The sequence below is a fragment of the Mustela nigripes genome, chromosome 2 (genome assembly GCF_022355385.1).
Source record: "Mustela nigripes isolate SB6536 chromosome 2, MUSNIG.SB6536, whole genome shotgun sequence".
Taxonomy (NCBI): Eukaryota; Metazoa; Chordata; class Mammalia; order Carnivora; family Mustelidae; genus Mustela; species Mustela nigripes.
In genome coordinates, this window is record NC_081558.1 from 91,758,240 (window position 1) to 91,785,275 (window position 27,036).

The 27,036-nt window shown below is 48.5% G+C and overlaps 1 protein-coding gene across 2 annotated transcripts in view; it reads left to right on the forward strand.

Annotated features, from left to right (window-relative positions):
* EPHB1 (EPH receptor B1) overlaps window positions 1-27,036 on the forward strand; it is a 418,928-nt gene that overhangs the window by 264,983 nt on the left and 126,909 nt on the right. For both annotated transcript variants that reach the window (XM_059390963.1, XM_059390964.1), the window contains exon 4: window positions 18,891-19,046. In XM_059390963.1, coding sequence (XP_059246946.1) covers window positions 18,891-19,046 — 156 coding nt within the window. The remainder of the gene's footprint in view (window positions 1-18,890; window positions 19,047-27,036) is intronic.

Sequence of the window (27,036 nt, forward strand, 5' to 3'; positions counted from 1 at the left end):
GAGAGGTTGGTGACTCGCCTGTGGTCCCAGCTGGTAGAGGGGCAGCCAGGATCTCTCTGTGGCCTCCTTGACTCCATATCCTGTTGCTATAATACAAGACAGATAGCGTTGGTGGGGAAGACAGCATACAAATGCACTGCTGGTGCCCGGGGCATTCTGGTAGGAGATATTCATGCCAACCGGGAAGCGGGGGACACAGTCCTGGCTAAGGGGAAATGTGAGGTAAGGAGTAGGGGATGGGCACATTTCAGGGGCAGAGATGGGTGAGAAAAGCATCCAGAGAGTGGGATCTGTATTAGCAACATCTTGGAAGGTCACTGACGGTCACATAGTAGGGAAAAGTTTAAAAAAAAAAGTCTGAGTCTTAAAAGTTTGTCTTGCCTATAGCCGCTTTTTTGCTCATTTAACACGAGTATGTGGGCCCTGTTAGGTACCGGCGGGAAGAGGTACGCAGGGAACGGGGAGCAGCATGGAGGGGCCGGCAGGCAGGTAGACAGCTAGCTCTGGATGTAGAGACAGCAGGATGTGGTGACTTTGGGTTGCGGGGGAGGGGAGGGAGGGTTGGGGAAGCAACAGGTCATGGGATGTTTGTATGTGGGCCGTCTACAGGACATATCCTACCCACTGAGATTGAAAACACAGAAGAGGGGATGAAGCAATTAGGGCAAGCCTTGGATCCCAACAGAAAAGGCATGAAATGGGGCTGGGAGTGAGAGGGGGTGGGGTGAGGTGAGGTTCCTCTCTGTCACAAGGAGAAGATTCTCCTGAGTTCATTGCAGGTATGGGGGAGTGGGTGGCAGATGGGAGGTGGTGAGCCTCCCGTTTCTCTAACTGGAGCTTTTAATTGTGCCTTGTAGGTGGAAGTGAGGGCTACATGGGTCAAGTTAAAAGCCTACACGTTAAAAATAATGATACTAAAGGCCAAATGAGTCCCTCACATTATTGGTGCCTCTTGCCCCATTCCCTGGCTTTCCAGGAAGCCTGAGGCAGTCCCAGAGGCCCTGGTCTCCCCAGGTCTCCAGTCCCATCCTAGGGCCCCCTCACTTCCCAGGAGCAGGTGACAGTGGCACTCACACAGGGTTGTGTTTGTGGTGGCAAAACTGTGAAATAATTCATCTAGGCAGAGAGTAAAATCTTAGCTGGATATGGTTCCTCCCTCTTCCTTTTCAGGAATAGATTTTTTCTTAGCTCAGAGATATGCCAAGAAAATGAAATAAAAGCAAAGGGGAAAGAGAGAGGGAGAGACAGAGAGAGAGAGAGTGGACAAAGTGCCTTTAATTTGAATAGCTTTTCCCCATGTGAAAAAGCGACAGTTCATTGCAAAAATATTTATCTTCATTACGGTTGGTATCATTATTGATGGAGAAGCCCCGCGGACTAATGGGAAAATCTCTCTAGGAGGTCTGAATCCAGATGAGCTCAGTCTCCACCTTGCCTTCAACATGCTGGGTGAGCACGACCTTTAATTTCTAGGTGCCCCCGCTGACCTGTGGGTACAGCCTGGAAAGAAAGGTCCTCAGGGCTGGATCAACCCCTCAGAGCCAGGGGAGGTCTTCCAGATCAGGGCGGGAGCTGCTTGCAGCACAGACCACTCCTTGCTTGTCTTTGGATCATACAGGCCCTTGCTTAATACAGGCATGTGCAGTGCAGCTGGGTGATGGGCGGACGGCGTGAGAGCAGGCGTGGGTGAAAGGGTTAGGTGGATCCATGAATCTGGTCAAACCATCATTTCTTCAGAGGCTCAGTGTGGTCCAGAGTAGAGGCTCACACCCATTAGTGGCTGAGTTGGCCTGAGGTTCAGCTTTCCCTTCCCAGGGGCCTCGCTGTCCCTGTCCCTTCTGCTGAGAGATGTTGTAAAACATAAATGAGAATGTGCTCTTGCAGTTATTTTTGCTATTCAGAATAAAAGAGCTTATAAAAATCAAAGTATCATTTATCATGATGGATGTTCGAGAGGCTCAGGTTAGCAGCCTTGGAAGCTGTAATTCATAGTAAAATCAAGCCTCGTGTGTGTTCACCAATCAACAGCAAAGGCAGGGAGTGCCCCCACGACGATCCCACTGTGGCTCAAAAAGCTACAGCGGGACTTGCTTAGGACTTCTCAGGTAGCAAGGGCTTAGAGCTGGTTTTGGAAGCCAGGAGTGTGCAATCAACTCTTGGGGTGCTTTTTGCCACCTGGTTGCCTCCTCCTGTGATGTTCTGGGGCCACAGGTGGAATATGCAGCCGTGAGCCAGAGGGTCCGGGACTCAGAGCTCTGTCTTGCGGTGCCTGAGTTGGGGGATTAATGCACAAGGTACCGAGAAGATCTCGGACTTTGAGGCATTCCTGGAGGGGAGCCAAGTGTCTTCCCAAGCTCATTACCTGGTCCCAGCACTTTATAGCCATACCTCGTAAACTGGACCCGTGTGACATTCGGCTGTTTGCTTGGAAGAGATGTCGGGGGTGATTTAGAGCTCCTGCATGAGGGTTTCCGGTCTGTGTCAGCACACGGGAAGCTTGTGGAGGATGGAGGCCGTTATGAGTTGTTTTCTCCCTTCATCCCCAGCCACCTTTCGGCCCAGGTTTATGGCTCCAAGATTGTAAAGATGCTGAAGGAGGGACACTGTGGCTGCCTTGGATGGCATCTGCTTGTCTGGACAGAGAAAAGCATCACACACGTCTGATGGGGGTGGCTCACCTGGTCCTGGGGTGTCATCCAGTGCCCCGAGCATACACGCTCATTCCAGCAGCTGCAGCAGCGAGCCATCCGGGCCGCGCCCTCCCTGCCTGTCCTCCCCAACCCCCTGCCGCCCCTCCCCCACTATGACCAGCATCCTCCACCACGTGTCCGTCTCAGTGCATTACCAACACCTCCTTCTGTCTCGAACTGCTTGCCTTCCCCCAGGGAGTGCTGTGGGTTGGAAATGATGGTCTTTAATCATTTCTTAAGTGACCAGCCCAGAAATCATCTCTTAGTGCCATACACACAAATTAAATCATAAATCCACACTGGGCCCTGCCCAGGAAGGACTGAAGTACAGCTTTGATTCGGAGCAGAGAGGAGGCCTCCATGGGGGCGGGGACGAAAGCAGCACGCACCTGGAGGAGAGGCCAGGGCCTTGGAGAGAAGGAAGATGTGCCCGTGCTGTCAGAGCTTGGGCTGCTATAACCAAGTGTCACAGAATGGGGGCTTAAACAGCAGACAAGGATTTCTCACAGTTCTCAAGGCTGGCAGGTCCAAGGTCAAGGTGCTGCAGTCTGATTCAGTGTCTGGCGAGAGCCCGAGTCCTGGTTTGTGAATAGGTGTCTTCTGAAATCCTCACGTGCCCTTTCTTTGGTGCTTGTACTTGGAGGGCGGCGGTGGTGGTGGTGGTGGGGTGGTCTCTCCTGTCTCTTTCTTTTTTTGTAAGGCATTAATCCCATCATGGGGGGAGGTCTACCCTTATGACGCAAAGGTGCCATCTCCAAATACCGTCATGTTGGGGATTAGGGCTTCAACATGAATTTGGAGAAGGGAACACAAACACTTATTAATAAGACTATTTCATAGAAGGGTCCCTTGGCAATTCTGTTGTCTTGATCTCACAGAAGAGGTCCCAGAGAATGCAGACAGGTCTGCTTTGGGCATGAGGAGGATACCCATCCGTCTCAGGGATAAGAGGTCTGGGCAGCCCCACTCCAGGCTGAGCTATCCATAGGCCCCCATCCAGAATCATCCAGGCCCAAGATATTCTCTGCTTACCTCTGAGAGACCAGAAGGAAGAGGGCAAGAAGGATTACCTGGGGGGTGCTCATCAAGAGAGACGCACTAGTGGGGATTGAGTGTGGTGTTCCTAAAACATGCCTATGATCTCTACTTATTTTGAGACTCAGTTTAACATTATGGCCCCCTCTAAGACTAACTCCAGCCTATTTGGAACCTCTGCTATCTCTCCGCATGAAAGCAAAGTCTTCCGTTTCACTAGGTGGGTAATGGGCATGCAATAAGGATTCTGTCAAACTTCTTAACATCCTTGACTCTTTCCTACCACCATGCCTTTGCACAAGCCATTTCCTTTAACTGGAATGTCTCCCTTCGTTTTACTACCTAGTAAACTCCTATTCATGCTTCAAAACCCAGATCAGCCACCCTCTCCTTCAAGGGGTCTTCCCTCTCATCCAACTATCATAGAGAAGGGACTTCCTCTTTTCTCCCAACTATGATACTTGCTTCTCTTTTCACATTATTCAAGCTAATTACAGTTAGCATTTGGTTCTTCCATCAGGCTTTGCATTCCTTGAGAACAGGGACTCCAGCATACTCTGCTCTGTATCTGGAGTGGCCAGGCCAGGGCCTGGATCAGGCAGCAATGTTACCAAAGCCGTGTGGTGAAGCAGTTGGGGCCCTGGAGTGAAAGGGGCACCGCATATCTTTTCTTTGCCCCCAAGATGTTTGGTTTATGGCAGTCACTCAGCTTCAAATTTGAGATTCTGAGTTTCTTCGTCTGCAAAATGGGAGAAATAAAATTAGTACTTTGACTATTTCAGAAGCCTACAAAGAAGATGAATCTGACAGTGGGTTGGTGGGGGAAATGTGTCAAAATGCTTTAGCTCCTTGAAAAATTCCATTAGAAAGTCAAGGTGTTGGTATTGCAATTATTATTTGATTCCCAAATGGTGAGAGCTCTTCCAGAAATGTGCTTTGCCTGATGAACCAATACATTTTCAGCCCCCACTGATGAATTTGGGAATCGAATACCTGTCATCTTGAAATAATTGACACATCTTGGTGAAGCGCTTACATTCCTCTGATGAAATTCTGGATTCTTATTGAAAGCGAGGAGGAAGACGTGTTACATGGGAGCAATATTGTTTTATGGACCTTTATCTTGGTTATTAACAAATGAGCGTTACGTGTGGAAATGGTAAAGGGGGAATTCAGTAATGAAGTTTCATAGGATTATAATGATTATTAGCCTGATGATGGTGAAATCCAGATTATATTGTATGAGGTTTCCTTGGCACTCACTGTTCCATGGCCCCTAATGCTGATGGACAGCAGGTGGGCTTCTTCTGTCCCTATTCTCCACCCTGAAGTTATCTGGGAAGTGGGCATAAAGGTTGATAGGCTTCTTGTGCATATTTGCACTGGCTGTCAGTAAACCATAATAATTATAGGGGCCCATATGTCAGGTCAATACCTTCCATACTCAGAAACTGGCACACATTCGAAGTAGGAGCAGTTAGTGTCAGTAACCACTTACCCACAGGCACACCCCACTGCTCAACTTCTCTAGGATTCTCTAGAAAAAGCAGCCAGCCCACCATTTGCACCCTTTTCATTTCTCTCTGGTCACTAGAAGCCACTGGGAAGATGAATTTGCCTTTCAGAGCTGGCCTCTGCAGAGTATGCAGTGACCACATCCATACATCACCCTTTTACATCTGGTCGGGAATGCAGGCAGGCAAAGACTCAGGGGTGTCGGAGTTAGCACATGACATAGCTGTAGTTTTTTTGAGAACCCCCCTGACACCCCTTTGGAAGTAGGAAAAGGAGGGCAAGGTGCCTTCAGTAAGCAGAGACGAAATATACTGTCCCTTCCCCAAGCTTCTCATCTAGACTTGCATGCACTTGACTGTGTTTTTGGATCTTAGCGCACATGCCCGTATACAGAGTGCCCCCCACGCCCACGAATAACCTGCCTCAGTAAATAACTACAAAGAGCATCAGCTTTGATGCCGGACAGACCTGGTTTTGAATTCTGCCTCTGCCATGGACTAGCCATGAAAATCACTAGCTGTTTAACCTCTCTGAGCCATAATGTCATTGCTGGTGAAACAGGAGACCAGGACCATTGTTACTCCATTTTATGGATGAGGAAGCCAGAACTCAAAAAGCTGACAGAACTCAGTCACTGTGGCTATGAGTAGAGCCGCCTATAACTCCGAAGCTCGTACCCCGGTCTCCACCGGTGATGTTGCCATAGTCTATATTCAACGCGATCCACACTAGCTTTTGTTGGTTCAAAGGAAATTTACTTGATTGTAAAACACTCCCACCAATGAGCTCTCAAGTCTCTGGAGTCAGCTGGGCAGACTGGGTTCAATTCCCGGCTTCACCACTGACGGAGGGACCTTGGACAAGCTGCAGACCTTATTTTGAGCCTCAGTTTCCAAATGTGCAAAATGGGAACAATTGTAGCATGTGTCTCTTAGGGCTGTTATGAGTATAAAATGAAGTCATGCTGAGCACCTGACCCATGAAAAATGGTTATTTAAATAATGGTTATTGGGACATCTGGATGGCTAAGTCGGTTGAGCGTCCGACTCTTGATTTTGGCTCAGATCTTGATCTCAGGATCAAGGAATCTAGCCCCAGGTCAGGCTCCCACACTCACTGTGGTATCTGCTTGAGATTCTCTCTGTCCCTCTCCCTCTGCCCCCCACCACTCACGTATACACATGCTCGCTCGCTCTCTCTAAATAAATAAATAAATACTGGTTATTATTACTATTGACAACACTATTGCTGTTAAAACCAACACAATTTTATTTTATTTTGTTTTATTTATTTATTCGATAGAGACAGACAGAGATAGTGAGAGAGATCATGAGTGTGGAGAAGAGGGAGAAACAGGCTTCCTGCAAAGCAGGGAGCCCAATGCAGGGCTCGATCCCAGGACCCTGAGATCATGAACTGAGCTGAAGGCAGACGCTTAACTGACTGAGCCACTTAGGCACCCCTCAACACAACTTTATAACCAGTTTCAGCAAGGTAGTAGTCAGTGTGCCAGCCCATAGACCTCACCTTAGAAAGGTGCAGAGGGTGGGGGGCGAGCTGGCCTGCATCCCACCCTACCCTGTGCTCTGTAGTACACGCCTAGTCTCTCATTTAGCATAAGGGCCTGGCCCAGAGGCGTAGGGGTGAAGGGTGGGCAAGGAAGTGCAGGCCCCTTCCGCCGCAGAGGAAGCAACCAGTGTAATGGGCTCCTGTCCAGCTTGCTGCCTGTGGGCAAGGCCTTTCCCAAGTTGCTCAGCAGGACCTGCCCCCACTTGGCCCCACTCCTCCCCTTGACATTCCCTTGGGTCCACACCTGCTGCTCCTTCCCTAGGCCCTCCCTGACGTGGCCTTCAGTGGAATGGCTCTTCCCATAAGTGCACATTGAGATCTAAGTGCTAAGTGCACCCTTAACACCTCTGATCTTTGCTGCAAGCTTCTCCCTTAATCATGTTTAACTGACAGACCTAAAGGCAATTCGTAATGCTAACGCTCACCCAGGAACTGCAAATAGGGAGGACACTGAGCGTTCTGGAAATTACCTCTCAGCACCTGGGAATAAATGGTCGCTCTGGAGAACACAGCTATCCCCTGTTCTCCTGCCTTCCCCCTGCGGCAGGAGCCTTCTCCCAGCTGCTGCAAGTGCAGCAGCCACGGGGCTGATCACAGCCTCCTCGTGTGGGCCCTGCTCAGGGGCTCAGGAGGAGGGCACCCTCCCTGTTCTAGAGCCCATGAACCCCCATTTCTCTGATCAGAGGCTACTGCAGTTTCTGTGAGGTTCTGGAGCAAGAGCCATGGGGCAGAAAAAACGACTTCTGCCAAATTTGTCTGCCTTCGGCCCTTTGGATAAATGTCAGGCAACTGTCCTGCCTTGTCACCTTCACTCCTGCTTGGAGAATCTTCAGGGATGAGTATAACCTTATTATTTCAGTATTGATTATATTACATATGGTCGTTTCACTTGCAAAGGGCTCCTTCCCCTGTCCCTGCAAATGAGGCTCTGAGATGGGGCAAAACAAGCCTACCTGGCAAGGGTGTGGCAGAGCCAACTAGACCAAACTGTGATTCCTCTGTGACCTTGGACAGCCCCCCTTTCTCTGACCTTCTGCCAGAGGCCCAGGCCACACTGTTTGCTGACAGCAAGGCTAAGGCAGGGTGGAGGAAGGCTCCTGTCTTTTATCTGTCAAACAGCCCTGGTAATACAGCTTGAGCATTTCAGACTCAAAGCATTTGCTCCATCATTACCGTAAAATAAAAATTGTTTCTTTGGCTCACTTGTCCCACTTGAATGGTGGGTAATATCGTTTCAGATTTATGTGTTTATGACTTTGTGACCTGGGGAGAAGCTGGAAATTCCACTGTGCCCATTTCTACTCCTGGGTTTCTGTAAAGGTCACAGTAAAATTATTTTATCAAGTACGCCACAGAAAGGGAAAATCTTAATCTTATATTATACATATGCAGCCCTTGACCTTCTCCTGAGATGTGGCACCTCTTAGCTACACTTACTTAAACATAATGCAGCTCTTCCTCGGATGCGCACAGAGAGCATAATTAGGTGCCCGGCATCCCAACCAGAGAGGTGGCTGTGCTGTGGGGATGACCCCACAGATAAGAAGGAGGAGGTGAGGGTGGTGGGGGCAGAGATGGGGGTGATCCCTGCAGAGAGGCAGCAGACTCGTCCTGATAAGGGGCCATGTGGGTGGGTGGAGCAGGCGCTGTGTCTTCGTTTTCTCCCCTGCTGACTGTGTGCCTTTGGCCAAGTCATTCATTGCCTTCTCTGAGCCTCAGTTTCCCCATCATCGGTACAGGATGCGCCATCTTTGGTCCATGGGAGCCCGTGCCTGGGGCATTGTATTAAGGATTCAGAGCTCTGGTCTGGGTGGAGTAGGAGTGAGAGCTGTGATTGATTAGCGATGTCTGCCATGGCCCGCTGTAAGGTAGTGATGGTAGTTCTGCTGGCTAACCTTGTTCTAAGGTATTTCTTTTCTTTTTTTTTTTTTAAGCTGTGTGTTTTTGTTTTTGTTTTTGTTTTTAAAGATTTTATTTATTTATTTGACAGAGAGAGAAAGATCAGAAGCAGGCAGAGAGAAAGGGGGGGCAGGCCCCCTGCTGAGCAGAGAGCCCGATGTGGGGCTTGATCCCAGGGCCCTGAGATCATGACCTGAGCCGAAGACAGAGGCTTAACCCACTGAGCCACCCAGGCACCCCTTGTTCTAAGGTATTTCTAAAGCCTTTTCCCCACTCTGGCTACTTGTGTTTCTGTGGACCAGCCGCAGCCCCAGGGTGAGGAAGCTTGGAAAGGGAAAAACAATAACCAGCTCTCCCAAGAGGAGAGTGTATGATTTGCTTTGTCAGGTTTTGGAGGGGAAGTGATATTTGTGTGATGCCCCCAAATATGGTTGGGTTTTGGTGTCTTTCTTTCTTTCTTTGTTCCTTTCTTCTTCCTATCTTTCATCTTTTTCTTCTTTTTTTCCCCATATTCACTCTGAAAAGCAGAGAGAACAGAGGAAAGCAGTGCTATTTTTCTGGGTGTGATGACTCACCAGACCCAGCCATCTGTGTGTGTGCAGGTGGCCAGCCCGTGCCTCTGGCCCCCAGAAAGAGTGAGGAGCCCTGGGTGGCTTCTCATCATTGTCCAGCCTGAAGAAACACAGTGAGAAGTCATCTTCGTTTATCTGAAGAACTTGGTTGGTTATAAATTATTTCTTTAGGGAATCCATCAAGGTCTGTGTCAAGGGAAGCACTTAAAAATAGGTTTTTCTCAAAGGGTAAACACTTCAGTCTCAAAATGTGGGAAGCCGCCTGACTACCAGCATATGTCCCCCTAGCCTGCTGCCCAGAGCTACCAGATTGATGGTGTTTTTAGAACTTTGGCAGCCAAGCTCTGATGCTGATGGAGACAGGGCCTGGGGAGGGGACATCTGGGGATTCCCTGCCCACCCCCCTGGTGTAAAAATGGAAACCTAGGAGTGGCATCCCTGGTGGCCCAGTGGGTCCAATCAGAAGAAACGACCTTGGGGCCCCTTGGAGTGGCTGAAGTGATCTGACCCTCACCTTCCTTTCACTGGGTCCCAGGGGCTCTGTGAAGCATCCCCCGGGGATAGAGAGGGAAATGAGTAGAACATACTACCTTAAAGAGGCCTGTCCTCGCTGCTGGCAAGGTGCTTCTGCCCTTTTCTAAAGGGCAGACCCCCCCCATTCCCTGCCCCCACCTCAGCCCCCTGCACAGGCCCTCCCACCTCTTTCACCACCTGGCTATGACACTGACTGTCCTCCTGCCCTTGGAGCCCAACACTTTGAGAACTCCATCCCCATCTGGACTTTTGCTGCCTCTGGACTAGGGGTTCCCCCAGGCTCCCTCCCACCTCTAATCCCCTTCTTATCTGTTCCCACTCCTCAATAATAGCTCTGTTCTCTCCCTGATGTAAGGAAAGTGACTCCCATCTCTAACCCAGGGCACCTAGAATGTGCCCTCAGATGCATTCTGTGAAACTAAAGGAGACTCACATATCAAAGGGAAAATCTGGGTTGGGCTAAAGCTTTAGGAGGCAACCAGGGGCTTTCAGCAGCTGCTGGCTGTCCAGGTGGCCTGTAGGGGAGGGGCTCAGGTAGTGCTGCACCCTCAGGGTCCAGGGGAAGGAAGTAGGGGCAGGCCTGGATCTCCTCCTTGTCCCAATACCAAGTCTAGGAGGCTCTTCTGGCTGAGGATTCCTGAATCTGAAGACTGATGAGTCCCCTCCTTGGTGGAGGGTCTGCTTGAGCCCTGTTTGCAGGCTTGCAGTTAGAGGACAGACAGACTTGGAGAGCAGTCACAGACTTGGGGAGCAGTCACAGCCAGTTCCTGGAGGAGCCAAACCAATCCTGGTTTTTGAGTGAGCCCTCACCCCGCCTTCCCTGCCTGGGCTCTTTCCTAATGTCACTCCCAACCACCTCAAAGTCATAGAGACAGGGCACACATGGCCAGGGCCCTAGAGGTTTAAAAGGGAGCTCGAGAAGGAAGAAAATGTCCAGTGCAAGTGAATGGAATATGGAGGGTGGCCTTTCTGGCACCAGAAGGGACTCCGTGCGTATCTGCTGAATGAATGAGTGGTCTCAGTGAGTCACCAAGTTTTCCTAATGATTCTCAAATCCCTCTGCTTCTCTCTGTTCCCACTACCCTGGTAATTATCACTCTTTCTGGGCTCCTGTGTCTACCCCTAACTGTCCACACCCCTCCTGTCCTTTCTCTACCCAGCAGCCGGTGTGATCTTTCAGAAACAAAAACCTGATTGCCTTTCTCCCCAGTTTTAAGCTTTCCAGTAGCTTCCATGGACCTAATGATAATAAGGCCCAGAGACTTGATGACACAAACTCAGGTTCCCTCTCTAGACAGGCTCTTCCTTGCCACCTGCCCCTTGACCACCTCATGTCTGTCCCCTGCCTGGCCACAGAAAGGTTGCTCTTGGATCCCCATTCTTGCCTCTGGGCCTTTGGACATGCTGCTCTGTCCATGTGGAGGGTTCTACGTCTCCCCTCACCAACCCGTCTTACCTCTGCCAATCTATAAGGCTCTTATTTCTTCCTCATGTCTTGGATGCTGCTTGTCTGAGACCCTCCCAGACAGGGTTGGGTCCTTGCTCTGGCTTCCCCACATGGATGTCCACCACTGGAATTGCTAGTTTAGAGTCTGCCTTCCTGTACTAGGATGTAGCTCTGTCAGGGAAGGACCTCGGTGTGCTCATCCAGGTAGCCTGGTGCCTAGCACAGTTCCATGGTAAGTGGTCGGCTTAAATACTTTGAATTCAGCCTGCTCCTCAGCCTGAATCACAGCTGCTATTTACTGGGGAGCTGCCACATTCCAGAAAGTTTATGTACATGACAGGGATCTCCACAGAGCTGTGAGAAGGCAGTTACCCTAGCACCCTGTTTTACAGAGGACGGGGCTGAGATTTGGGGGGTTAAGTAACTTACTTAAGATTATACAACTTGTTAGGAGTTACTTTTCCTCAGAGCCCAAGGCCATGGTTTTTACTCTACCAGGAGATCTAGAGCAGTGGATCTCAACATGGAGTTGCTTCAAGGTCTCCTGGAGGGCTCGCTGCTACTCAGATTCCTGGGCCCCGCCCTAGAGTCTCTGATTCAGTAGTTTTGGACTGAGACTCTGCATTTCTGCAAGTTCCCAGGGGCTGCTCCTGCTGTGGGTCAGGAGACCACCGTTGGAAAATCCCCGGCCTAGATCATTAGGAAACACCTGAGTTGGCCTTGTGGCAACCCACCTCTCTAACCACACTGACCTTAGGCTGAGACTTTAGGATGGAGCTCTGAGCTCCCTTCTGAGAGGCTCTGAGGCCCAAATAGCCTCCCACGTCTGAACCTGACCTTGGCTGTGCTGTGCCTGGCTGTCGTTGCTGATAAGAACCTAAGTGGCTGCCCCTCCCCCTTGGGATGCTGCTTTTCTATTAGTCATCCTTCAGTCCTGTTCGGTGATCTCCCCACTCCCATTCCACCAAGGCAAAGGCCTCCGTCCCCACCCCACCTTTTTACCAACTTCCACATTGACTGATGCATTCTAGGCTCGCAGCTGCTGCTGCCATCTGAGCAGCTTAATAGCACGGGAAGTTACAGTCTTGTCTGCGTCGTGGTGCCTGCAGCATTCATCAATTTCAGCAAGTGTCACCACGAGTGATACAAGTGTGTGACACAGCTAAGTATCCCCTCTGCACAGGCCATTACAGCTGGCACCCAGCCCAGGGAGGCAGAAACTGCAGGTCCAGTTGGCTTCATTTGTGCAGGTCGACGGAGAAGTGAAAATGCCTCCAGCCCGCCTCCTGCATGGCTCCTTTAAAGGCTTTGGGTTCCTAAAACCATCAGAAGGACCCTCCAGGGTTTCCTTAGGCAAGCCAGAGCCCTGCTCTCTCTGTCTGGGCACATTCTTTACCCATTGCCCCACCTTCCCATTTCTGCATCTGCTGTTACCTGTCCTTCAAGGCCTGTGCATGTCTACCTTCTCCAGGCAGCCTTCCCAGCTCCCCTTCACTCTCCTCAAGACCTCCACCATTGGTGTAGGGTTTTTCTCTGTAAACAGCCCACTCTGATCTGCCCTGCTCAGCTGAGTTCCCATGGCGATGTCCTGGGGTTGTTCAGGGAGATCCACTTCCGGGAGAAGCAGACTGCCCGCTAAGAGTGGACAGGAGAATCTCAGCACAGGGGGCCAGGGCCACCTCCCTTCCATGGAGCTTTGTGCCTGGAGTTCCAAAGTCAGTCACCCATGGTGCCCACCACGAATCATGGGAAGGTGTTGGAGAGTCAGTCACAGGGATGACTCCAAATACCAGGCTCCACGCAAGGCTTCAAGGCCGGTAGGAAGAGCTGTGCAGAGCTGTGCCCGTGCACTACAGGAACCGCTGTGCCTCCCCACCTGCCACCACCTCACCCGTCCCATAGGGCTCAGCAGCTGCCCACAGGGACAGGGTGGGGAGCTCTTCTGCCTTTCTCACAGAGCGGGAGCAGACTGTGGAGAGGAAGGGGAGGTTTGGGGGAGTAGAGAGCCTTGCTAAGGGCTCTGAGCCCCTCTTCCTGACCGAGAGTGAGTGCCTGGCCCAGCTCATGGTCGCCCCTCCAGGCAGACAGGCCTCCTGAGCCAGCTGCTGAGCTGCACCTGCCTTCAAGAAAAAAGGCACCGGGTTCTTAAGCAGGGGATGAATATTCATTGGCATGAACCTTTGCAAACTCATTTGGGGAAAAAAATTAGATCAGGAGAAGTAATCAGATTATTAAAAAGAAAGCAAGGACAGAAGGCAGTGGTGGAGAGAAGAATCACATTTAAAATGCAAGGAGAGATTTCCTTCCTGCAGAGTAGCTATGACCCTCTGCGCCATGCATCGGGAATAGTTAAGCTCTCCTGCATTTCTGCTGCATAAAAATGTTGTATTTTGAGGCTTCACTGGATGGGGGAGGGTCAGAGGCAACACGTGCCCTCCACATACAAAAATTATAAAATAATGTTTGGAGGTTTTCATTTTATCTTCCTCAGATATCGGGGAAAAATCATGAGAGCTAAAGAGGCTCCGGTGAGTGCTGAGTGACAGGTTAAAGGGCCCCAATAAAGATTAGATGGTCCACTATCTCCTGAGGAAATTGCATAAAAGTGGTTATTCCCTCTTGCTTCTATTAATTTCCTTTTCCTGGCTGCTTGGAAATGCTTCATAACCCGATGCTGCAGATGGGGACGAGAGGCGCTTTCCATTATCCCAATCACTGCACTGTTTATGAGACACTTAATCTGTTTCTTTATAAAGTAATAGTACCGTAGTGATGGATTTAGTGTCACTGGAAGCCTCCGCGCAGGGACAGGGGGGAGGGGCTCCTCCGGAGCATTGTAAGCACCAGGCCATTTGTTACATGGTTGAGGCTCTGAGAAGTTGGGTGGGCATTTCAAGGTGACCTTCGGGTATCAGCTATAGGTCTCCTGTACCTGTCCCCTGTCACTTGAAAGGGAAGAGAAAGGCTGTGTGTTTTGCCTGGGGAATGGCAAATAAGCACAGGTTTAGGGACCCGGAACTCGGGTCCTGTCTCTTCCTCTCTGCCAGAGTCGGGGGAGGGGAAAGATGCCTGTGTGAGGAGGTGCCACCTAAAAGCTCCATTTGTCGCTTGTCTGAACTGCGATCACTTGCAATGGAGGGAAGCAAGCCCCCTTTTCTTAAGGAAGCAAAGCGATGTGGGCTGCACTGAGGACAGATCCCAAACCCCACCACCACCACCCTCCGCTCACAGGTGTCTCGCTGACCAAGGGCTTGTGCCAATTCACAGCGCGTGCGGCTCTTCTCTTCCCACCCGCCTCCTGGAATAGTAATGAGACCCTTCCGGCTGAGATCCTGACATCCGGGCTGGGCTGGGCACTCTCTGACCTCATTTCCCTTCCTGCCTCTCCTGTTCTGCCACCTCTTCCCTTTTTGCTTTGTCTTTGCCTCTCCTGAGACTGGCCTCCTAGTTGCCACAAGAAAGTGCTGCTTATGGTCCTCATCTCGTAATGACGGGTCCTTGTCATGAGGCACATCCTGCCTGACCGGCCCCACCCTCCCCAGCCTGTGTACACACAAGTATCACACAGATCGTGCCATGCCGGAGTCAGCCTTCATTTCCATTGTCTGCCTCCCCCACCTGGAAGGGTGCTTCCCAACGCCTGCCCATCCCCCCACCACCTCCTACCCTCTGGCCTCCCAGCAAGGTGCCCAGCTGCGGGCAGGTCTTCTGAAAACATCTGTTGAATGAGGGGCTCATTCATAGCTACAGTGAGAGTGCTGACCACACTTTTTTTTTTTTAATCAAGAGATCTAAAAACCCTGAGTTTTGCTTTAATGATATTAAAACTAAAAATGGTCTCATTTACCTTGCAGTGACTTGCAAGTGTGAGGATGTGCTTTGTTACTCCATCACAGTATTCTTATTTTTGTGAAACTGTAGAGCCATTAGGCAGCTATGTTGCTGGAGGCTGTCGGACTGCCTGCCATTCTTCACTGTATCACTCCTAGCGGCGTTCCGTACTCCTGTGACTTATCCAGGCTAGGACCATTTGCTTCTGCTTCCCTTGACCTAAACACTCTTTGTTAGAATCTCCCCGGGAGCTCCATGTATCACTTCTAATTAAAGCTGCATTTTCTCAAGGGGCAGCATAATTTTCTTATTTATTTTTCTGTGTTAAATTTCTAGTAAAATAACAATGTTGTTAACTTCCATTTCTTATTAGTGGTGTCTGATACAAGATGAGTTAAAAAGGCTTTGTGGGCTAGCCTGGCACTCTAACCATTATTTAAAGCATTAATTCTATGAGAACATATAGCTCAAGTGTGCTTACAAGTGATAATCTGAAAGTTTAATAACTGAACCTAGAAATGTTGCTTCTTTATAAATTAGGGGATGCCTAGACATAGGTTTTTATTAAAATGTTAACTTACGGCATCTGATTATTAAGGAGATTCATTCATTCTACAATTACATGTAAAATATATTTTACGGATATAATTATCCTCCATTATACAAAACAGAAATAATCTGTTCAGAAATACATTCTTCACCTGGTTCCAAGATTGATTTGCCTGCTTTGGGACTCTAAGCTTATATTCTGATCCTGCATTCTGACAGTTCCAGCCAAGAAAATGTGTTTTTCAGTAGGGAGTGGGTAAGCAGATATAGGGAGAAATTAGCATTATTTATCATTTAATGCTAGGTACACTTTCATATTTGACTTTATTAAATTCTCATGACCTGTGGGAGTTGCGAGAAGTGTGTATTTCTTTTTTATAGATCCATTTTACAGGTCAGCAGGTTGAAGTTCTGAGGTATTACATACTTTCTCGTGGTCACCCAACTAGGAACCAGCAGAGCCAGGAATGGGACCCAGGACTGATCACTGCCCAGTGTTTACTCTCCTGGAATCACAATCCTTCCTGGGACCTCTCTCCCTAATCTTTAACTTTCTTGCCCTAAAGTTCAGCTTGGACCTGCTCTCCTTCATTTCTTCTCCTTGTGGACTCTGCAGCATCTAGAGACTTCAGGGCACCCAGTTCTGACCTTCCCCCATCAGAAATCTCAGAGGAAGTCACTTCCTAAATCCGCTGCTACTTGTGAATATCAGGATGATTGTTTATGCTGTTAACTTATTAAATGTAAACCAAGTAGGCTTTTAAATGCTTGAAAAGAAAGTGAAAACACCTTGTTCCTCTCGGGCTGGTACATTAAGGAAATTACAGTGTAACAGAGGACCCAGTGAATGCATGTGATTCACCACTCTCTCCTCCCCCACTCTCCAGGGAAAAGGCTTCTGCAGTGTTCGGGCAGCACCCGCCTGAGTTTTCTCTGTATTTTTAAGCTCCAGAACTGAATGGCCCAGAAACACTGGGTGATTTATAAGGGAAAGGGTCAAATGCTTCTTACGGGAGACAAGGAAGAGATGTGGGAAGAAGAAAGGGAAGAAGAGAAAGAAAGAGGGAGAGTCTTTCCTCAGTGGGCTTGGAAAGACAGATCAGTAAGCCATGTTCTAGGCTACCTTGGGTTTGCCATTCAGGGACACTGCTGACATTTTATTTGTTGAGTCTTTAGCAAAAATGTAACTTTTTATTTCTGCTGAAAAGTTCCTTGTGAATGTGCTGAGGTGGGTCAGCAAGTGGTCCATTTTTATGTAGGTTGCAAGCAGAAATTTTTAAGAACCTTCTTGGATCATCTAGACAACATTTATGCTAGTGTCTTCTATGGAACTTGAATCTCAGGGGACGCTCTACAAAATAGGGTGTCTTGGTGAGAAAACAGCATTCTATATTCCATTTTTTGGAAGTTCAGAGAAATTCTGTAATAAAAAATGAGATTAACTTTTTCAATACATATTTTCAAAATATTTGGCCACAGAACACTTTTTTAAGTGACAGGTGTTAACAACCGAAAGAACACAGACTCAGAACACTCCTGGGCTATGCCATCCCAGAGCATTCTATTCCAGAAATTACCTTACATCAGAGATGAGCTCCTGCCCCAGGGCATTTCCAGAGTAACTGATACCCTGTACTTTACTTCTAGTGAGCAAAGGGCTGAGAAAACTTTTCTAGCATAGGAAATAGTCCTTCTTTGTCTCAGTAGAAAAGCTGTGGGTATTTTTCAAATAGTTGGTACATATATCATCACTATCATTTCCCCCACTGTGTGATTCTGGGCAACTCTTTTAACCTCTCGGTATCCCGATTTCCTCATTAACAAAATAGATATAATAATAGCTACCCCATAGAGTAATACATGCAAGGCACTTAACAAGAATGTTTAACAGATGGTGGCCACTGGTATTATTAAAGAGTATTCGGTACTTTCCAGAGGGAACAATATATTTGATAAGATGAGCTTTGTGTAAGTAGAAGCCATTATAGTAGTACTTCTGTTATAGCAACAGTCACACTGTTATAATTGTATGACTACACTAGATCAAGAGCTCCTTGAAGGCAGGCTCTCTTCTCTAAATTCCCTGGGTCAGATTCTCAAAAGACTCACAATAAATGTTTATTGAATGAATTAATGAGAAAGCCAAATAAATTAACCATGCAGTCAGTTTTACTCTGTCTCCAAGGAGGATGAGTGTGAGCAGGTTTCCCAGGGACAAGAAGAGCCCAGATCTGTGAGGATGAGGAAGGGCCCCAGGGAAGTAGAACAGACAGGAACAGTCTTTTGAGGAATCTGCAGTGAGGAGCCCAGATGTCTGGAGTAGAAGGTCTCTGTAGATGAAGCATGGTGAAAGCCCAAAGGATGGCCTGGAGCCAAACATTTTGGGGCATAGCTCCTCATAGACTGACCACACAGAGGACTAAGAAAACGTGCTTCATGTCCAAGGGTACCTCTAGTGGGCTTTGGGCTGTCCAAGGCATTCCCAACCTTCTCCACTGCCATATACATGGTAGACGACACCAAGTGCATGACACATTCACTGGAGCACTGCCTGCAAAGCCTTTTTGTTTTTTTTGTTTTTTTTTTTGCCACACCCCACAAAGTATTTAAAAACGCAATTAAGGGAAAATGATGTTGTTAAGCCAGTGACCTTGAAATCACTTTAATTTCTTTTTAAAGAATCACTCATGAATTTCAGTTCTTTACCATCATTCATAACAAGTGGCTTGTTAACACAGTTTACAGTGACCCTCACGTGTGTTGCAACATGACATTTAAGAACCATGCATACCATTCATTTATAAACCAGGAACCCTTCCCATTCGAGGATATTAGGAAAGATTTTTTTTTTTTTTCAATGAGTGGTTCAGGGTAAGGCCCTGGCAGTTAACCAGGTGGAAGAAGGAAGGAATAACCATTTATAAAGCACTTATGTCCCAGACACTGAGCTACACATTAGATTCATTTTTTCAATTAAATCTCTCGACACACCTGAAAGGGAAGAATCATTATTCATATTGTTCAAGTGAGAGAGAACATTGGTACCATGGAAGGTATTCCACTAAGGATGTTTAAAGAATTGGAAGTATTAAATATGGGTTTCCTCAATCAGAAGTGCTCACTTTGTGTAAGGAGGTATATCTCAATATCTTTTTCAAGGGGGACAGAATCTTTCAATTTCCCTATCGAAGGAATTGATTTTGATTGCCACTCTTCCATTAATTCTCAGATGGTCTCTTTGTGTTCCAGCCTGCCCCGCCGGGATGTTCAAGGCCAGCCAGGAAGCTGAGGGGTGCTCCCACTGCCCCTCCAACAGCAGATCCCCTTCAGAAGCGTCTCCAATCTGTACCTGTCGGACCGGCTATTACCGTGCGGATTTTGACCCCCCAGAAGTGGCATGCACTAGTAAGTGTCTAGAAAGGACTCTGGGCTGTGAAGTTTGGTTCCCTGACAGTGCAAGTGGTAGGCAGGGGGGACTAAAACACCAGATTGCAGCACAAAGCAGAAATGCTGATTGTGGTGCTGAAGCGGACAGCTCCAAGACAGGGCATACAGAGCCCCTATGCTTAATAGCACAAAATCAAGATTATTATGTTCTTTCTTACCTCTTCCTCTCAAATGGGAGAGTGTTCACGGGGCACCTAGGTGGCTCAGTTGGTTGGGTGTCTACCTTTGGCTCAGGTCGTGATCCCAGAGTGCTGGGATCGAGCCCCGCATTGGGCAGAACCTGCTTCCTGCTCTGCCTCTGCTGCTGCTCTCCCTGCTTGTACTCTCTAGCTCACTCTGTCAAACAAATAAATAAATAAATAAAATCTTTTAAAAAAATGGGAGAGTGTTCCTCCCACTGAAGCAAGACACCTTCTGTCCACCAGATGTTAAAAATGACAGCCTCAAGAGTTCTTGAGTGCAAAATCAAGATCCACTAGGCTGTTGCAATAATTCCTAGCCACCTCCTCCAAGAAGCCCGCTTGGTCTTGACAGCTGATAATATTCTCTATCTTCACTGAACTTCCTGTATCTCAGTGTCCAGGCTCTTCTCAGAGTCTAATAATTTTGTTAATTGCCCAGGTATTTTGTAATAATTCCAGTGCCCTTCCTGTGCCCAGTAGAGTGCAGCACCTTTGCCCCTGCCAAATGATAAGACCAGAGCTCTGGCCACAGCAGTCATCTCTGAGGCAGATTTTAGAATCTGGAGCTCATGCTTCAGCTTCACCTCTCTCCCATTCTCTGTTGTGAAGGGAAGGCAGTCATTTTACCAAAGGTGAATGGGGGCAACTCCATTTCCTGGGTGGGGTTCAGGGAGGGGAGAGGGGAGAATTTTGTCTCATCTTCTCTCTCACAATCATGGAGGGATAAAAAGAACTGACTCTGACTTCACAGTGCTTTAGGGAACGTGTTCCCACTCTCTTAAGTGTTGTAGTCCTAAAACAGGGATTTTCTTTTTTTAAGTATTCTCATCATATTTAGAAGTCAGTGTTCCAGGTCAGCCTCTAGTTTTGCTACAACTTCCTTCTGCATTAGATGCTGTTGCCTGACTCCCTAGACTTCCCTTTACGTCTTTGAACCAAATTCTTTCCTCCCACCCCCAGGATAGAAGGGCACAAAGGGAATGTTTCAAAAACACTTGTAGTTTGATGGACAGAAAAAAATGACTCAGCTCTGAAAAGAAGAACTTAATTCTGGCCTTGTAGAGTATGTAACTTTTGCTGGGGAAAGAAGAGGAATGAAAGTATCTTCTAGATCAAGGTTCTGAGATCGATCAATGCTTATAGATTTGAACTGAAGAAAAGCTCATCCTCTTGTAAATGGATTTTCCCCAGACCTCCCTCTCTGGTGCTTGATATGAGCAGAAATTATTCCATTTCTGCTGACTGGAGTCCCTGTCTTTCTGTGGTGGTATCATCCCCACTGATTTCTGGGGTTCCTCTGTGGGTCTCAGTGAGCATGTGAAGCATGGTTTAATGCTCTTCCTTCGAAATTGAATCACTGCTGGCTGGATGTGCATACTGGAGACTGGTCTTCATGAGTTCCAAAGTGTACTCCCAGGGTCTCAAATCTCCCTTCCTAAAACCATTCCCATTTGCTTCTGACATGAACTCTGCCTTGCTGTCTGAGTTGTCTCTGTAGATTAACTCAGGCAAATAAAAGTCTGGGCCCCCAGCTTCCCACTTTGGCAGACACACCCAGTAAATCCATCCAGCTCCTGCCTAAGGTCACCTACATGGATGGTAGGCTGATGACCAAATGCTCAGAATGCTGATGTGAGCTGTCTTCATAGATATACAGCTCCTCTCCCATCTACCTCTCAAGTCTTGTCTTCCAGCTTCCTGACCTGAAGCACTTGAACCAAAGGACCAATTCCTGGAATAAATAGCAATGTCCCAAAGCTTTCAGTCTGCACATTGCAGACCCTCATTCTGCTTTGCCTACCTGTATCCTGAGTTCATTTCATGAAGATCACACTTTACAGGCTTTTTCCTCTCCCATCTCTGGTCCAGCTAGCTGTGGGGTAAGCACCTCTTCCTCATCCCCCATGGCCCCACTAAAATCTCTCCACCTCGTCCAGAGTGGGGATGAGCGCTAGACTTGCCTGTATGCATCCCTACACCCTTCCCATGCTTCTCTATTTCTTATGCGCCCAGATGTGGGACGCTAGGGCCAGACCAGAAATTGCCAAGTTCAAGCCACACTTGTCTGTGTGGTCAGTCCCCAGAGAAACTCATGGATGCATTTTCTAGCCCCTGGTCCTGGCCTGCAGGAGCAAGCCCTTAATGAAGGACCCAGAGGCCAGGCTGGGCTATAACACAACAGTAGGCAAAACAAGTGTAAATAAACCCATTATTTTATTGAGGCTCATTATATATTTGATTTATTGTGTGCCAGGGAAGTACTGTATGAAAAAGTCAATTTGTTGGCTTTTATAATCTCATTAGGGTTTCCTTTTAAAGCATTCTAATTGGAGGTGCCATCTGTTCTCTTAAAAAGGCATCGCACATCACCACAGTAAATAATTTTTCAGACACAGGAAGCATATCTGGAGCTCTTGAGGCCAGGCATGACCTTGCACTATAGCCTTGGGGGCACCAACAGGTTTCTCAGGTAGAGCAAGGCAGCCAGGCATGGGCCCGACCCACCCTGGGAGGCTGTGGTTGGGGAGGGGAGGGCACAGGTGATTGTTAACTTTGCAAGTGAGGCTTCCCATCCATCCATCCAGCCAGAAAGCCACTGTGGCCTAGCAGGGCACAGGGAAGACCCAGGTAAGGGGGAGCTTCGTCCTTCAGTGGGCTTGTGTAATGTCTAGGTGGGTGGTGGAGAAGTCCCAGAGCTCAGGCTTTGAAGTCTGGAAGGCTTCAGGCTTGGCCCATTGCCATCATCTTTAACGGGGATTATATCATCAGTCATACTCATTCCCTGACAATATTGAAGATTTTATAAGGAATCTCATGATTTAAAATGTGTTCTTTTACAAAGCTAAAATACCTATAGTGCAATAAAATTAGTATTTTTTAATGAATCCTGTTAGTCTCCTGGGATCAGCCCATATACATTCATAGTAGTTCTATAGTGTTCATTTATTCTCAATTAATCTAAACATCGAGAGTGCCTGATGGCTTTTGTACCCTTGAGTGGGCATTTCTTCATTTTCTTCTTATTGTCCTGGGAGAACCTAGGGCACCCTTGACCTCTGAGAGTCCCTGGCAGCAGGCCTGTGGGTCCAGTGTTGTCTTTGACGATCTTCATGGATTCAGCATGTTCCCCAGAGTAGTGTCCCAGGGACCAGTATGAGCTCTGAGTAAAGTCAGAGGAGGGAGCCTGATGGGCCCTGTGCTTCAGTTTGGTAGCGGTCCTGATCCCGCTCTGGGGACACACACCTCCCTTCTTCCTTCTCCATCGTCCTCACACCTCTGCTAGGATTAAGCAAAATAGTTTTATAGAGTCTTTGGCCCGATGCCTAGTTCATAGTAAACTCTCAATGTATGTTAGCACTTGCTTTAGTTACATCCCTGGAAAGTGTGAAGATTACAGCAGATACAGAAGCTTCCAGCATGCGAGGATGTTGGAGCTCTAAAAATAAAAAAGTGACATTCTCCCAGTCCAGGTGGACCCCTGCTCTGGGCATTCCAGCAGAACCCATAGTGTGGCCCTAGACCACACAGTCACCTTGGACTGATGGAAACAAAGAGGGGGTAGTCACTGGGACCAGATGCACTATGGAATGAGGAAGGAGGTACAGCCTGAGCATTCCAGACTCCAGCTGCTCCCCAGGGGCCAGGAAGCCAGGCAGGCGTGGTGGCCAGCAAGACTGGCTTTCAGTCCTTGGGGAGCAGGAGCTTGTTCCCCTCCTCAGGATCAGACATGCTTCTTTTCACAGGAGGGTATGACAGCATGGGGCATATGTGACAGGGTCAGTGGAGAAAGGGAACTGCCAGGAGCACGGGCGGTGAGGGGGGCAGTGGTGGAGAAGGGCATAGCCGTGTGAAGCCAAGCACCAAAATGCACAACTTCAGTTTTAAATAATTTCTAGTTTACTGGGGGACGAAATGGAAAGGAGGAATTTATGAGGCAGGTGAAAATAGATAATTATCCCTTATAAAATTGCTGTCTGTGAAAAACTATGCAGAAGGAGTGGTGTAAAAATAATTTCTTTGTTACATTTCTGACCACAAAACCCTTTTTCTGTCACCCACATGGAAGAAACTTTGATGGATCACAGAGACAAGCTAGTGCTTGTCTTGTTTCTTTATTTCTTCTTCACATGCAGTGGATCTCCCACTGCAGTTTTCATCATAGAAATGTGATGAGGAAGGGGCTTGAGAGATTATTGTCTTGTCCTCTGGAACTTTCTGCCATCCCCTCATGTGAGCCCTCTGGGGTACCCCGGGGACCCCCTGACCCCCCTGCTGACTCACACAGAGAAGCTGGGAGGCTGAGTGGTAAAGCAGGGGCTCTGGGTATGAATCCTGGCATTGTGCCCTGCCAGCACAGCCGGTGTGAGCAGGACGGAACTTCCATCAGGAGCTTGTGAGAATTACATGACAGATGTCAGTGAAGCCCAGGGGTGAAGGCTCAGGTCTGTCTGCCTCTGAGGCCATGAACTCACATGTGAGAGCTAAAATTTGGTAGCTCTTAGGAGGTTGTTGCCAATAGCCATGGCAATGGTGGTGATTTGCTTTCACTCTAGAATTGACCACCCCCAGAGAAGGACAGAAATCCATTCTTCCTTCCCCAATCTCTGCACACTCCACTTTCCCTCTCCTACCGCTCCTGCTTCATTTTTGCACATACTCCCCTCTTTCATCCCAACTGTCCTGGGCAGAAGGTTGGTCCCTGCGACAATGCAGGGGTTATTCCTTCTGGATGGACTGCGTCAGGGGTGTGGTGCTGCCCAGACCCTGATCTTCCCCAGCAGGCTGGGTGGATTGGAGGAAGACACCAGGCCCCTGAGGGTGGGAAGGGCTTTGGGATGGCAGGAAAACAAGGAAGTCCTCTGCAGCCAGGCCTCATGGCCTTTGGGGCATTGTGAAAAGTCTGTAAGGACAGAGGCTTATAAACCTTCTCCCACCAGTCTTGAGTCCTCCTGGGCCATGCTCCCCAAGATCGCCTGTGATGGTTTTTGTTTCTGTTTTTTTTTTTTTTTTTTCCTGCAGCGGTGTTTAAATACAGTCCTTGGGCAAGCAGCCTCAACATCACCTGGGAACTGGTTGGGGATATGAATTCTCAGCCCCTCCCTAGACCTGCCAAATGAGAAACTCAGCATGTGGGGGAGGGGAGGTGGTGATCTTAGTTTTAACAAGCCTTCTAGGTGATTCTGAAACATGCTGAATTTTGAGAACATTGCTTTAGAATTAGGTTGAGTTCCTCTGCCCTCTGCTTTATGGCTCCTGGGGGAGAAGGGCCATCAGGTGAATTTCTGCAGACAGGAACCACAGTGCCTGCCCCTCCCCTTAGCGCCCGTATATCAGGCTGGAGAGAGACAGAGACTGCAATACTTGCATGTGGAAGAGCGGGGGTGGGCTGGGAGATGGGTGTGAGTGTGAGTGTGCATCCGTGGTTGTGTGCTTCCGGGGAGGGTCTCACTCATTCTCAGAACACCCCCGGTGTCTGCCTCCTTTTCACTTTGGGTGGTATAGAAACTCCAGGACACAGCATTAGCTGGGGCTGTGGGCAATGATGGGAAACAGAAGAGGGAGCATGGCCTGATTAGAGCAGGCTCAGAGAGGGCTGAGAGGGAAACTGAGGCAAAAGGAAAGTGAATGGTGGGGATCATTCACTTGAGCTCAGAGGGTTGCGCAGGGAAATGATATAAAGGGCTGATGGGCTCATTACTCAGCTGGGCTTCCACCCCAGCCAGCAAGAGCTCAGCCAAGAGGAAACCTTTGGGGGTGCCAAACTGCAAACCAACAGGTCAGGGAGACACCCCTTCCCCCAGGATCACAGACAGACCTCCTGAGACAGGGGTCCAGTTTTGTCAGCTGGGGACTGCTGGTTCGTCTGCCTACGTACTTCAGGGCCGATCTTCAAAAGTGTCTACCCCTGTAAATCTTGGAACTGCCATGTATTGAGGGAGGGTTGCTTTACTTCTTGCTGACCAGGACTGCCATGTATTGAGGGAGGGTTGCTTTACTTCTTGCTGACCAGGGCTTTAGGAAGCCATACCCCATGTTTCCCATTCTGGAGGTAAAGAGCTGCTTGATTTTACTCTGATGCATGATGCATGCTGCCCACGAAGAAAATACATCATTTATGTTTTCATAGAGGAGGCAGACTGTGTTTTCCTTGAAGAAAAATTCCAACAAGGGTCATAGCTGAACAAGAGTCGGAGGGCGCCCCGCCCTGCCAGCTGCCTGGATTTGGCTGGTTCGTCCACCTGGGTGCAGCTTGAGGGACGGTGACAGCCAGCTGAAAGCTATTTATAACTGTCGCTGCCATCTCCAGAAGGGTCAGCGCTGCCTGCGTAAACACACTTCTACACTTCTATCATCTCCAGTTTCCTTTCACAGTTGTTGACCCGAGTGGGTCTAACCCTCAGGAGACATTGGCGAGCTCAAAGTTTTAAGCTGACAGCCAGGGACACGCTCCATTTCTGTTGTGGGCTTTTCATCACGAGGACATTTGGAGTCCCAAATTGTTAACATTCGGAGCCGCCTTCAAGGTCCTGCCACCCAAATCCGTCCTCAGTGTCGACCTCTCTCTCCAACAACCTGAATGTTGCGATGACAGACAGCTGGTAGATTTTGCAAGACAGCTCAGCTCCATGACCAGGCAGCTGTCATCCCTCACTGGGGAGCCTTCTGGCCCCTGGGTTGGGGCCTGCCTTCCTCCCCTCCTCAGCGTGGGTCCACCACTGAGGACCGATGTTCCCTGGGCCAGCAGATGCAGTGTTTAAGGACAACTTCCTCATCCTTCCTGAATCACCTTCTCTAGACTAAACGCCTGTTAGGTTCTTTGTTCCCCATGACACATGAGGTCCCGAACTGTACCGGCCTAGCTGGCCTTTCCTGAGTCTCTCACATTGATCAAGAACATTCTTGAGATGTGGTGTGGTAGCCAGAAAGAACCATGCGACCCTCATCCGAGAGCGTGGTTTGGTGGAAATGTGATGGGTCTTCTCCTGTGCCTGGGATATTGTTGACTGTTTACTGGGGTGCAATCCTCATGCCCTAGTTCCCACCAGACACCGGGCCACCACATATCCAATGATCCCATTTGTTCCTTCAGGAAATACTCCCCATTTGGGTCTTTTTTTTTTTTCCTGCCCTGATGAATGTGACTTCAGAAATTTTGTCTTGTGGACCTATGCATAGGGCTCTTTCAAGTCTACCTTATTTTGAATACCGATTTTTGTCATCTTTCAAATGAGAAGTGTTAGCATGATGGTTAGGAGTGTGGGCTCTAGAGTCTGTGCCTGGGTTCAAATCCTGCTTTGCTATTTGCCAGCTGCGTGATGTGGGGCAAGTGACACGGCATCTCTGTGTCTTCCTTTTCTCATTCATACAGTGGGTATGGGTGTCTGCCTTCCTGTGTTGTCAAGGCTATATTACATGTCATAATACTATTTAGGACATGGTCTGGCATACAGGAAGCACCCAGTGGAAAGAAACTATTTTATTTTATGACTATTACTAGAGTCACTTACCCTACTTTGAGCTAAAACCCAAGCAGTAGCATTCCCATTTAGCGAACATTTCCTCCTTTGGTACACGAGGATTTGTTTACCTTTTTCAGTTATTGTTGCTGAAACCTAGTCCTACTCTCTATATACCCTTGTTCTCTGCAGACTCATAAACATTTGGAAAAAGAAACAATGTCATTTGGCCTGACTTACACTTAGAGACACATGCCAGTTCTTGTCCCTCTTGGCAGGAGGCCCATAAAGCACTGCTTTTACTGTGCA